The sequence below is a fragment of the Rattus rattus genome, chromosome 6 (assembly GCF_011064425.1).
Source record: "Rattus rattus isolate New Zealand chromosome 6, Rrattus_CSIRO_v1, whole genome shotgun sequence".
Taxonomy (NCBI): domain Eukaryota; kingdom Metazoa; phylum Chordata; class Mammalia; order Rodentia; family Muridae; genus Rattus; species Rattus rattus.
In genome coordinates this window covers 109,101,596-109,114,250 of record NC_046159.1, presented here as the reverse complement: position 1 = coordinate 109,114,250, position 12,655 = coordinate 109,101,596, and the positions used below count along the sequence as shown (strand labels likewise).

The window sequence follows — 12,655 nt, the reverse complement described above, 5'->3', positions numbered from 1 at the left end:
CTCCTTGACATCAACTTCATGAGAGTTGGGATTATAGGCATATGTTACCTGGCTGTAGGGTCGGAATTTTCATTATTTCTGCGTGTTTGTGTGTGTGTGTGTGTGTGTATGTGTGTGTGTGTGTGTGTATGTGTGTATACGTACGTGTGTACGTGTGTGTGTACAGATGCCGCACAGCCCACAAGTATGGGTCAGAAGACATTTTCAAGTTGGTTGTCCCCTTCACTGTGGAGTGTGGAGATGAGCTCAGGTGTCAGGCTTGCATGGCCAACACTTTTAGCCCACAGGGGTCATCTTTAACTTTTAACTTTTTGAGATTTTGATGTGGTTTTTGTTTGTTTGTTTATTTTTTCTTTGGTATTGTTTTGTCTTCTTGCTTGTTTGTTTTGTTTTATTGAGACAAGGTCTTACTTTGTAGCTCAGTTTGGCCTGGAACTCACTATAGAGCCCCTAATCTAACCTCAGACTTGTGATCTTGCCTCAGCCTCCTGAGTACTAGGATTATATCGCACTGAGTCAATTTGACACTTTATTTTATTTTTAGATTTATTTTCTGTGTGTGTGTGTGTGTGTGTGTGTGTGTGTGCGCGCGCGTGCGTGTGTGTACTACATCTGTGCGTAATGCCCATGAAGATCAGAGGAGCTGGAGTTACAGCTGTGAGCCACCACGTGGGTGCTGGAGACTGAGCTCAGGTCCTCTGGAAGAGCAATGGGCCCTAAGAGCTGAGCCATTGCCTCAGTCCTGATGTTTTCTTTTTGTTTATGCAATGTGTATGTGCAGAGGTGCCTGGGGAACTAAGGTCACAGGTGGTTATGAGCTGCCCAAATGGGTGCTGGGAACTGACTCCAGTTCTCTGGGAGAGCAGGAAACTCTCCGACTACTGAGACATGTTTCTAACCCAAGATTCATATATCTTAAAGGCTGAAGAAGAGGCCAGGCAGGTCAGAGGCAGATGGATCTCTGAATTCATGGCCAGCATGATCTATAGAGCGAGTTCCAGGACAGCCAGAGCTACACAGAGAAATCCTGTCTTGAAAAATAAACAAACAAAAAAAAAAAAAAGAAAGAAAGAAAAAAACAACAAGCAAACCTAGGAAAAAGCAAAGAAAAGAGAATTTGATATGACGCAGTTTGGGGCATCTGCTGAGTTTAAGTTCTATGCTAAGTACTAAGGAGCGTTCTTACTCCCTTCCACAGGCAATGGCCCTCATCAATGGGTCCCTTTACGTCTTTGGGGGAACAACCGGCTACATCTATAGCACAGACCTGCACAAGTTAGATCTCAACACCATGGTGTGGACACAGCTCAAACCAAACAACCTGTCCTGTGACCTGCCGGAGGAGAGGTGAGGTGTGGGGACAGCACTGGCCTCTCGCTGAGATCTGACCTCTTCAGAGCCTTAGCAACATGAAAGGAAAGTAGCTAACTGCACTGGATCCAGACTAGTAGGGAAGAAAGGTCTGCTGATGAGAAGAGAGTGTTTTCCTCTAAGTGTAGCATTTTTAATATATTATTTCTGTTGTACCTTTTAGTCTTTCAGTAGTACGGGGTTAGTAATATTTGAAAGAAACCAACAATAAGTTACCCCTAAAATCATAATGAGGGTCAGTGAGTATTGACTGGACGAGTGCATTCCCTCTCTTCAGACTAATTGGGTGTCTCTTGTTGCCTTAAACAGCATGTCTGTGTTTGCTCTACTCCAGTGTCCTTGCAGGAGTTACTTGGGGAGGAATTTGGGATGTGGTTGTTTATGCAATTCTTTGGATGTAATTTATGCTGTGAGCACTAAGCCTTTCAGGGAAAGACAAACATTTTCACATTGTTGCCACTGGGAGGCTGAAACAGGAGGATTAAGAATTCCAATTCTGAGCCAGGAAGTGGTGGCACATGCCTTTTTTCCCAGTACTCAGGAGACAAAGGCAGGTAGATATCTCGGAGTTTGAGGCCAGCCTGGTCTGCAGAGTGAGTTCCAGGACAGCCTGGGCTACATAGAGAAACTCTGTCTCAAATCACTGTGTGTGTGTCTCTCACTCCCACCCACAACCCCATCCCTCAAAAAAGAATTCCAATTCTAAAGGGCTGGGCGATGGTTCAATGGTTAACATGGCTTCCAGAGCTTCCAGAGGTCTTAAGTTCAATTCTCAGCACCCATATGGCAGCCTACAACCATCCGTAACTGTAGTCCTATGGGATTCAGTTCTCTCCTCTGGTGTGCAGAGTACATGCAGACGACACACCTATACATCAAATATATCTTTTTAAAAAAGAAATTCCAATTCAAAGAAAATCTGTACTAGTCAGGGGTCTTTAGAAGAATAGAATTTATAAAATGAACACACACACACACACACACACACACACACACACACACACACACACACACACACACACAGGCTTATAAACTGTGGTTCAACTAGTCTAACAATGGCTATCTGTCAATGCCAGGCCCAAGAATCCAGTAGTTGTTAAGTCCACAGGCTGGATGTCTCACTTGGTTTTCAGTATACACCGGAATCCTGAAGAAGTAAGCTGAGTGGCAGAGAAGGAATGGACTTGCCAGTGAGAGCAAGCTTCCCTCGTCTGTACGTGTCCTTTATATAGGTTGTCACCAGAAGGAATGGCCCAGATTTAAGGTGGATCTTCTTACCTCAAAAGAGCTGGATTAAAAGTGCATCTTTTTACCTCAAATGCTTTAAGAAAAAAGCCCTCACAGGTATATTTAGCCACTTGAGTTTTAAATAATCCCAGATATACTCAAATTGACAATCCAGAATAGCACACAGAGCCTTTCACTTTGGGAGAAAGTTTCATTTGTAGCTCAGCTGCCTAGATAAAAGTTCTAGTAGGTGTTTCACTCAGCATTCTGCACACACGATTTCTGTCAAATATCTTAACTCATAGTGTAGGTTTAATTAAATACAGGTAGATCTCTTATTAGAGCTAGTTCCTCCTTTTACAGACTTATGACAGGAAGATTATAGACAATCTAGAAAGTACATGTCAGCAGTTAAAGAAAGAGAGATAAAACAAAACTTAGAGATGGCTAAGATTACCAGTCGAGATTGGACAAGCTCTCACCCGTGTTTTAAACCTGCCTGAAGCCTGTTTAGAGCTCATTTGTTTTCCAGGTAATGGTGTGAGATGAACTTCTGAATGGATTAGCCATCCTTTAGTCCTTTCTGATTGTTAGTGCATTTGTGCATATTCTGTAACTCATTAACTAATTCACTGTTGGTTAACACTTAGGTCATTTCTAATCATTTGTCACCATAAATAATGATGTATATTTAGTTAATAAAAGCCTCACAGCTAAACCTTAGGAAGGTCATTTTCACCTAGTAGTATTTTATTTGGTACTTTCAGGTACAGACATGAAATTGCTCATGATGGGCAGAGGATTTACATCTTGGGAGGAGGCACTTCCTGGACAGCCTATTCCTTAAACAAGGTACTATTTTGTTTCTTAAAGAAATGAAAGGTACTGGGAGATGAATAGACAGTCATATATCATACTAATTAAGATGATTCTGTTGGGCACTTGAATTTTGGAGCAGCTTCAACACTTGTTTTGTGCTCAGTATTCGTTCTCTGTAACAGAAGGTTGGACTCAGAGCTCCTGATAGGCTTTGCAGAATACTCACATTCGTCACAGGCTGAAAAGGCTTGAGGAACGTGTAGTGGGTGGGGCTGTGACTGAAGATTGGATAGTAGTTAGAGATGGAGCAGGCTTCTGGGAATGTAACATCCCTGTCAGGACTCCACACCACTGACTCCAGAGACAGCTCCTTAGGACTCTTCTTAGTCATCCCTCCCCAGGGCATTTCAAGTCAGTTAGAAATCCCAGAGAGGTCTAGGTCAGGCGGCAGAGGAGCTCTGGGCCTGCCTTGAACCTGTAAGAGTTCTGCTGAGCCTTAGTCTGAAGCCTTTCCTGGGCTGTCTTTCTTCTTTCTATTACAAGGATGTTTCTCACTCACTGTGGACATGTGAAAATGTGAAAGGTCTAGGACAGCACACAGTAGGACAGCACAGACCACTAAGAGGCGTGTGCATCTCTCCTTAGTCTAGCCCTTTTCTCACTTTTCCTAAAGTTTACTTTTAGAAAATCTGTTTTCATGGTACCTAAGATTACAGTTATTTACCTGTACATGTATTCTTTTGTTCTTCCAAGATCCACGCATATAACCTTGAAACAAATGCATGGGAGGAGATCGCAACAAAACCTCATGAAAAAATAGGTAAATTAAAAGTAATGATTCATGTCTTTACAACTATATTTTATACTTGTATATTTATTATTATTATATAAAAATATTATATTTTGGGGGTGTAGGGTAGTTTTCTTAAATGGCATGACAATAAAGTATTCTTTTTTTTCTTTTTTTTGGAGCTGGGGACCGAACCCAGGGCCTTGCGCTTGCTAGGCAAGTGCTCTACCACTGAGCTAAATCCCCAACCCCACATAAAGTATTTCTAAAGCTGGCATTAGAAGCTACTTACATTCTTCTGCTCAGTTGTTGTTCTCCCTCAGAGACCGAGCAGAAAGGTTTCGACAAGGATCATTGGGTTACGCGCCACAAATTGAAAAAGCACATGTGAAATAAGGAATGGGGGCCTAAGGGCTGGAGAGGGGTCTTGGCTAAAGCACTTACTGCTTAGACCCATTGTCAGGTAGTTCAAAACCACCTGCAAGTGGTGTGGTCTCTCTGAGGCACACACGTGGTATACAGAGACACACAGTCACACAGTGAGAAAATCTATTGTTTTCTGTGCATAATTGAATTTCTGTATTTATGTGTTTGACAGGTTTTCCTGCAGCCCGACGATGTCACAGTTGTGTTCAAATAAAAAATGGTATGGAGTCTAAATGAAGTTTGATTCATTTCTGTAATTATAGCTGTTGAGAATGACTGGTTTCCTAATTAGCTCTTCAAAGGGGGTGAATAGTTTTGGACAGCACCTACTTTTTATGATTTAAACTTAAAGGAAACTCTAGAGAATTTTGCCTCTTGGCAGTTTTCAGAATATAAACTAGTTTTGTGTCTGGGCTTTCTCAGTTAAAAGAACTCTGAAGTTGATGAGAGATAAAGTTTTATTATACCAGTGGCTCCCCGAGCATGATTTGTGGTTGTAGCAGTGTGGGTGCTTATGCAGTAAGACCTTGGTGCACACATACTAAAATTGTAATAACTCTCAGAGTATTTATTATACCATGAACTTTATTCTGTTCTCGGTCTGATGTCAGGACTCTGAGTTCATTCTTTGGGCCTCCTGTAGCAAAGGCTTGGTGTGATTTCAGAAAGTAGAGGCTACTGTATCTAAGTATGATAATGAATTTTTGGTTAATGGCTTTTAGTTTACTGGACATTTATTTGTTTTTATGATTGAGCATACCCACCCTCCTCCCCACTCCTGGGAAGGGGTATATGCAGAATTGACAGCCGAGCCTTTGACATTCTAGTTCAGATTTAGGTAGCATTTGTCTGCCATTTTATATGCACACAGGGCCTTTTAAATTTAGGCTCATGCTTTCGGATAGGTTTATAGTGAGCAGTGCTGCTCTGCTTTGCCTCTGAGGACACAGCAATGCTAAAGTTTTTCTTGCATCCTAGCCAAAAAAGTTTCTGCTGTGTTTTATAGTTTAATTAAGCATTGGATTAAACATGGTCCCAACTCGAGTTAGCCATTTATTCATTTGCTTCCTGGAAGTCACACTTTATATAGTTGGAACTTCTGGGCCTTTAAAAGGTCACATGGCCTTTACTACAAATCGATCAGGCGTATGAACTAACCAACTCCCAGCTATACAGATCAAATAAGTTTTTGCTATTATGGCTGAAGATGGCCAGGAAGAACCTGTTTTGTGGCCCAGATTGCATGTTGCAGCGAGCATTTCTCCATAGGTATGTGTCTGTGGGAGGAAAAACGCATGCTCTTTCCAGGCAAGAGTTTGGAAACTGGTCTGTAGCTGTGTTTTGTTTTTGATTAGTATTTTCTTGACTAGTGGGATTTTTAGCTTCTCTTGGAAGTTGGGAAGAAGTGGCTGGCCTGCTCCCTCCAGTGCATTTCCTGGCGCTGCACAGCCACCCTCCTTCAGCGCACGAGCATTCCCCGACTCCAGTTTATTTATTTCTTGTGCCTCATGTCTCTGTCCACTCACTTTCTGTGTCTGTAACCTAGAAATACTTGAATTTGAGAACCTTGATGTGAAGCTGCCTTAGAGGCTGGCATCCTTCATCCCAGCAAAATGTCCCAGTTGTGATGAGGCCCGGTCCACCTGTCAGCTAACCATGCACTCCCATAAGACATGCTGTAGCTGCAACTCATTTCCTTTGTGTGCTGTTGGCTTTCTCCTTTCATGACAGATGTCTTCATTTGTGGTGGCTATAATGGAGAAGTGATCCTGGGAGACATCTGGAAGCTGAATCTTCAGACTTTTCAGTGGGTGAAGCTCCCCGCCACCATGCCAGAGCCCGTTTACTTTCACTGTGCGGCTGTCACACCTGTGAGTTTGTTCTCGCGCTGATCTTAGGAAGTTGTAGGGTGAGGAAGACTAGCCAGGAAAAGTTGCTGGTAGCAACCACATGTGTGAAAGGAGAAGGAAGTACGGTCACATCTAAGTTTTAAAAAGCAATGTAATATATAAGAGAGCAGAATGGGGGTTGGGGATTTGGCTCAGTGGAAGGCCCTGGGTTCGGTCCCTAGCTCCAAAAAAAAAGAAAAGAAAAAAAAAAGAGAGAGAGAGAGAGAGAGAGAGAGCAGAATGATGTTACCTTTTGTTACCATATTATTGAGAATATACAGAAACCTGGTTTTCATCTTTGTAGTATAACCAGCATTTGGTACTTTAGATAATCAGTATACTCTAAATTTAATTGTTAATAAAAAGTTCTTTGTACTTGAAGTTAAAACACATGCATACCTTTAAGCCCAGCACTCAAGAGGCAGAGGCAGGTGGATCTCTGTAAGTTTGAGGCTAGCCTGATCTACAGAGCGAGTTCCAGGATAGCCAGGGCTACACAGAGAAACCCTGTCTCAACAAAACAAAACAAATAAAAAAAACCCGACCAAACAAAAATACAATAGAAGAAAATTATAAAACAAAACTGTAGACTTGGCCGTGGTAATCCCACCGCTCAGGAGGCTGAGCTGGCCATGTCCTTTGAACTCGAAAAAGTCCAGTTCCAACTCAGCAGTTCATAAAACCTTTTATCAAAACCAAAAATCCCACCAAAGTCCTATTGTTTCTTTAATAACCTACTCATTATATAAGTGGACTTGGCTTCTGCATAGGTTCAGATAGTGAGACAGAATGTGTCTGTGGGGCTGTGTTGAGGCCTGGCAGTCACACCTGGTTTGTATCTCCAGCCTGTGGAATTGTTTTGTTCCTTCTCGCCTCAGTTAAATCTAGGCTGTTCCCTTTCCTTTGCTGAGTCTCTGCCGTGGTTGCTATTTCTCTGGCGTTTGACTCTGTCTTCTAACTGCCATTTGTTCCTAGGCCGGCTGCATGTACATCCACGGAGGAGTGGTGAACATCCACGAAAACAAACGGACTGGATCGCTGTTTAAGATCTGGCTGGTGGTACCTAGCCTGCTGGAACTGGCATGGGAGAAGCTGCTCGCGGCCTTCCCCAACCTAGCAAACCTTTCCCGAACACAGCTTCTGCACCTTGGACTCACACAGGAACTCATCGAGCGTTTGAAATGAGGATTTCTGGACTGTTCATTGATACTGGAAATGTTAATTTAAAGAGACTCCTTTATTTATGGGCAGTGTAGAATGTGCTACAAAGAGGATTGGTTACCCTGATCAAGGCCTTATTCAGAAAATACATCAGATGCCTTTTTGTGAATGGGTTTAAGTCTGTGGACATCTCACTCTCTCATGTGCTTTCTTCTTTGCTCCCCTCCCTCCTGCCCCCATAATGCACCTCAAACTTCTGCATTTCCTCTTTCTCATGGGATTGAGGGAACACCCAAAAGTCCCGTAATGTTAAGAATCAAGAGAGATGAATCGTTGCCTTTTTTTTTAATTTGAACATATTGACCATGTCAACTAACACTACAGATTAAAATATCATCAACAAACACAAAGCTTGAAACGCCAGCAACAACAGCTGGTGGTCTGGGAGAGAGCGAGGACACTGGTCTAGGTAGTCCTGCCGCTTGTTCTTAGTGTTTCTGAGATGTGCTGAGTGCCGGACTCCGGTGCTTCGTGACTTGGTGTAAAGATTAAAGATGCCTGACCTTGACGAAGCAGGCAGTTCAGACGACGTCTGATTTGTGATCCCTTCAATCTTGTGATGCTCCAGTGGTTAGCATTGGCCTGCCAGTATTTAGTGTATCTGTCACCATCACCCTCTGTTATTGTCTTTCAAATTAAGTGTATCTGGCATCAAGTTCTTTGTAGGCAGTTTTGAACTTCCCCTGCGCTTATTAATGGCTTTAAGTATGTCTTGACCTCTTCATGGGGGCTGTAGATTCTCAGTGTGTGGTGTAAATGTCGAAGGGCAGTAGAGTAGAGCACAGCACCCGCACCCTTCGGACTCACTATCTTCGCTTCTGCTTGGGGTGATGGGCCTTGCTAGCATAGCAGCGGTTTCTCTGTAAGCTTGTTTCTGTTTAAATCTCTGGACCACGTTCTTGCATTTTCTTAAGCAGTTGGTTCTTGATTCCCTCCTGAACTTTGCTGTCTGCTTCAGTGCACGCGATGCTGTAATTGCCTAGTAACCAGAGAAAAGGTCTTAAGGGAAAAGGCGCAGCATATCCTTCCTCAAGAAGCAAGTATCATCGGAAAGCCCAGCAGGAGGAAGGGGTGAGACAGGGTGACTTGCTTTTGTTGGTGAGAGATTTTAGTTCTTGGCTTTGTTTTGTCTGTTCTGGAGAGAAAAGTAACCTACGTTTTTACTCCTTTTGTCTTCGAGTGACTTGTGTAAGCCTGCGGGTGTCCATAGGTGCAGTCAGGATGCTGGAGGCCTGCAGGAGGGAGGGTGCAGCCAGACCCTGCTGTAGGCTCCTTCCAGAGGAGGCTTGCAGGAGATTTCAAACATATTTTTCCTTTAAGTGCCTCTTTTCCACCAAGCTTTACCATTCTTCTTCTTTTAGCCCAGAGGAGATCTCTTTACTTTGTATGAATTTAAAGTCACCTTTGAGTTGCAGTAAAAAAACGTTCTTGCCCGGAGTGCCATGCTAGGGAGGTCTCTTGACTTCTGCTCCCACCAGGCCGTATGCTCCATCCATGTGGGTTGAGTTAGTGGAGGCTTTGCTCTGCGATCCTGAGAGAAGCACTTACCCCTGAGGAGCTGCTCTTCTAGGGGTCCCATCCCCAGACCTTACCACCCTCTGGTGGTACGATTCTACTTCCTGCCACCCATAGGTGTGCTCCTCATAGGACTCTTTGACAGAGCAAGTCAGCCTGAGCTCCTTTGTGTGCTCAGAACTGTGTGACGCTGGGCCAGGTCTCCTGTACACGTGGTGGAAATGTATCCTAAACTAAAAAGCCTTGTTTTCTTGGATGACAGATGGATTTTTGTCATTGGTTTATATAGGGTCCAAAGACAATGGTCAGCCTCTGTGCCCATGGTCCTTGGAATACAAAGAGGTCTCTGGTCCTGTTACATCAGAAAGTGGTGAGAGGGGCTGACTGAAGTCACACTTGTTGGCATCCTTGTTAAGCCCTTTGAAGGCAGTCTCTTTGAGATAGATGTCAGAGGCCAGCATGACCTCCTGTACCTTAGCAGTCTGGTTTGGTCTGAAGTGTCTTTGACTAGAACACAGTGGAAGCCGGGCAGGGAGCAGCTAAGCCGCAGCCACGCACGCACACGCACACGCACACGCACACGCTCTGGACGCCAAATGACTGTGGAGAAGGACTTCAAGGAAGGGGGCTGGATCCTCTCTAAGGGTCACCAGCATTTTGGTTTCTCTATAAGCAGCACTTGGATTCCCGATGGCATCACCTGGTGTGGGAAGGTTGTGGTGCCCGCTGCTCCTCTGCCATCTTCCCGCAGTCCTGGAAATGGAAGTGCAATACGTAGAAGCACGTGGTCTGTACAGACAATGTGGACAGATGGCCGTAAAGCAGTGACACTACGTTTGTACCTATCTTGGGCAAGTCAGCTTACTGCCTTAGAGTAAAGTTATGCCAAGAATTTCTAATGTGATCACAAGCCAACTTCTTGGTAAAGCTGGGTTTATTTCAGGTCCATGTTTTCTTACTCTAGTTATAAAACAACTTACTGTTCCTCAGTTTGTTAGAGGTGAGGGCTTCCCCATCCCTGTACTATCTCCTGTTTGCGTGTGTTGCCCAGGAGTAAGGAAGTCCACTTGACAGTGTTGCCCAGGTGGAGAGTTAAAACCTAATATTAATACAGTTTCCCCTCACATACGCTAATTTATCTGGGAATGTAATACCTTATTAAATGATGCCTTCTTTACTCTAAGGTATTTTCCACTTTACAGAAAAGTGCAAACCAGTATGTAATAGGTTGAAACTTCACCTGCTTTTCAGGGCAAACACAACCCTTTCTTTCCACTGGCAGAAGTCATCTTTCAGGGCCTAATGACTTGATATAAAAGCTTGCTTTATAGCATTCGTGTCCAGTACAGAGCGAGATTTAAAAATTATATATATATATATATAATGGAAATATTAACATTTCTAGATTAAAAGTATGACTGATCTTTCGTTATCCACAGTAGCAAGGTGAAAGCACACACAATCGAATTCCATAGATAATCAGTGTTTCAACTTCTCTGTCAAACAATTGATTTGCATATCTTTTCCCTTCCTATTCCTCTTCCACAAACACCCCCCCTTTCACGGGACTAGTCGACAGCAAAGGAAAAGAGGCTCAAAGGAGGGCCAGCAGCCAGCCACCGGGCCAGGGTCCCAGTTAGCTTAGGAGAACGAGCACAAGTGGGAACCTGAAGCATGGTCTGCTGCTGAGTTCTCTGCTGCCTCCTGACCAGAGAGAACTCTTAGACACACACAGACACCCACCATCCGAGCACATCTCCTGGCTCCTGGCAAAGCTTGCTTTTCTGTTTCTTCTTTGGAGTTACCTGCAGTCTGATGTCCTGGTGCGCAGCAAGGGTGCTCTGTCCTCTTGGACTGTGTTGGTTTTGTCTCCTGTAAAAGCAGTTTGGTTTTCTGTGTTCTTAGTGATGTTTAGAGAGGGCCCTCCCACCAACACTCTGGCATAGCACAAAAGCCATTTTCCCTTTTGTTCTTTCTTGTTTCCTGGTGTTGGGCTTCAGGGCGAATGAGGGAGGGTTCATTGTTACAGCTAGGCTTTTGAAGAGCTGGCTACCACAGGTGTAAATTCCATTGATCCCCAGGTACCTTAGAACTCTGGAAGCTTTGGCAGGGCCTGAAGCAGGCACGGTGGGGTTCTGGGACCTCCATATGTTAGCACCTGTCTGAGTTTGTGAGATTTGTAAGAAAAAAATCTCTCCCCTTGTCTGGTGTCAAAAACAGACGTTCCGAGTTGTGCTTCGATGGTAGCACCATCTTCTTGGTGTTCTTTCCATGTTGCTAATCTTTTTTAAAACATTTGGGAAGCTTTTTAAAGGCCTGCTTAGCCTGCACAGAGCGAGTCAGAGGCCACTAAGTAGTTTAATTGCTGTTGTGCTAGTTACACAGCAGGAATACAAAGGAGGCAGCAGGAAGCACACTGACTGGGGTAGGGAGAGTGCAGGCTTCTCCCTGCGGAGGCTGTAGGGATGGGCAGGAAAGGACAGCCTCCCTTTGGAGCTGCTATGAGGCTGGGCCAGGCTCCGCTCTTCCTGCAGGTATTCGAGGCCATACACAGTGCTCGCCTTACTTTAAAGCTACTTGCCACAGTCCTGTTACACAGTGTGGATGTCCTTTTGCAGTCTGGTGTGCATGCCATGTGATCAGGACAGCTTTTCCACCTCCCCTGGTTTCCTATGAGCAAGTAAATCTACCCTGAAATGTTCCATCTGTACTTATTTACCTTGTCAGTGTTCGCTGTTGGTTTTCTAAAACAATCTGATCAATAAATCTCTAAATCTATTCGGTCCAAGTTGCCGTGATTGTCTGCAGTTTGCAGTAATTTCTCCACATGTGTGAGTTCTCTCCTGTTTGACATATACACCAGTCCTACCTCTGTCACTGGACATTGTTCATGCCCTCCACTGCCCTCCTCCCGCTCCTCTCTGCTCACCTGGAACTCCTGGACTCACAGTAGCCCTGCCTTTAGAACTCGGCTCTCAGCAAGGGAGAGACTGTGGGGAGGCCCCTCACTGCTGAGCAGTCTGTGTGGCATCAGACTTCCCTGAGTGGTGAAGAACAGCTACAGGGAAGCATGAGGGCTGTGTGAACCCTGTGGGCAGTCATAGGACTTCACAATCCAAAGAAGAGGCCGTCATTGGAGCAGAGTCCTGTCCTGCAGTTCTCTGGGGGGATTAAACCACAATTCTGAGCCCTGCTTCATCTTGTGGCCTTTCTCCCAGCAATATATCTTAACTCCGTTAGTCCAGAGTAGACAGGGACACTCCATCCACATCAAGTACTTTAAGGCTTGCCTTCTAGAATTGGACACATTCCATTGACCTTCTCTAAGGATAGCTCTTTACTGTGATGATGAAAGTCTACAAAGAGGAGAAAAGGTCCAGGCTCGCTTGTCCACCAT

General features: G+C 44.4%; 1 protein-coding gene across 2 annotated transcripts in view; it reads left to right on the top strand.

The window, feature by feature from the left end:
- The window catches only part of Klhdc10 (kelch domain containing 10), a 57,257-nt gene extending 45,216 nt beyond the window's left edge, over nucleotides 1-12,041 (top strand). For both annotated transcript variants that reach the window (XM_032906811.1, XM_032906810.1), the window contains 6 exons: nucleotides 1,199-1,347; nucleotides 3,366-3,450; nucleotides 4,171-4,237; nucleotides 4,806-4,853; nucleotides 6,365-6,504; nucleotides 7,498-12,041. In XM_032906811.1, the coding sequence (XP_032762702.1) occupies nucleotides 1,199-1,347; nucleotides 3,366-3,450; nucleotides 4,171-4,237; nucleotides 4,806-4,853; nucleotides 6,365-6,504; nucleotides 7,498-7,707 (699 nt within the window). In that variant the 3' untranslated portion in view covers nucleotides 7,708-12,041. The remainder of the gene's footprint in view (nucleotides 1-1,198; nucleotides 1,348-3,365; nucleotides 3,451-4,170; nucleotides 4,238-4,805; nucleotides 4,854-6,364; nucleotides 6,505-7,497) is intronic.
- Nucleotides 12,042-12,655: the final 614 nt, after the last annotated feature.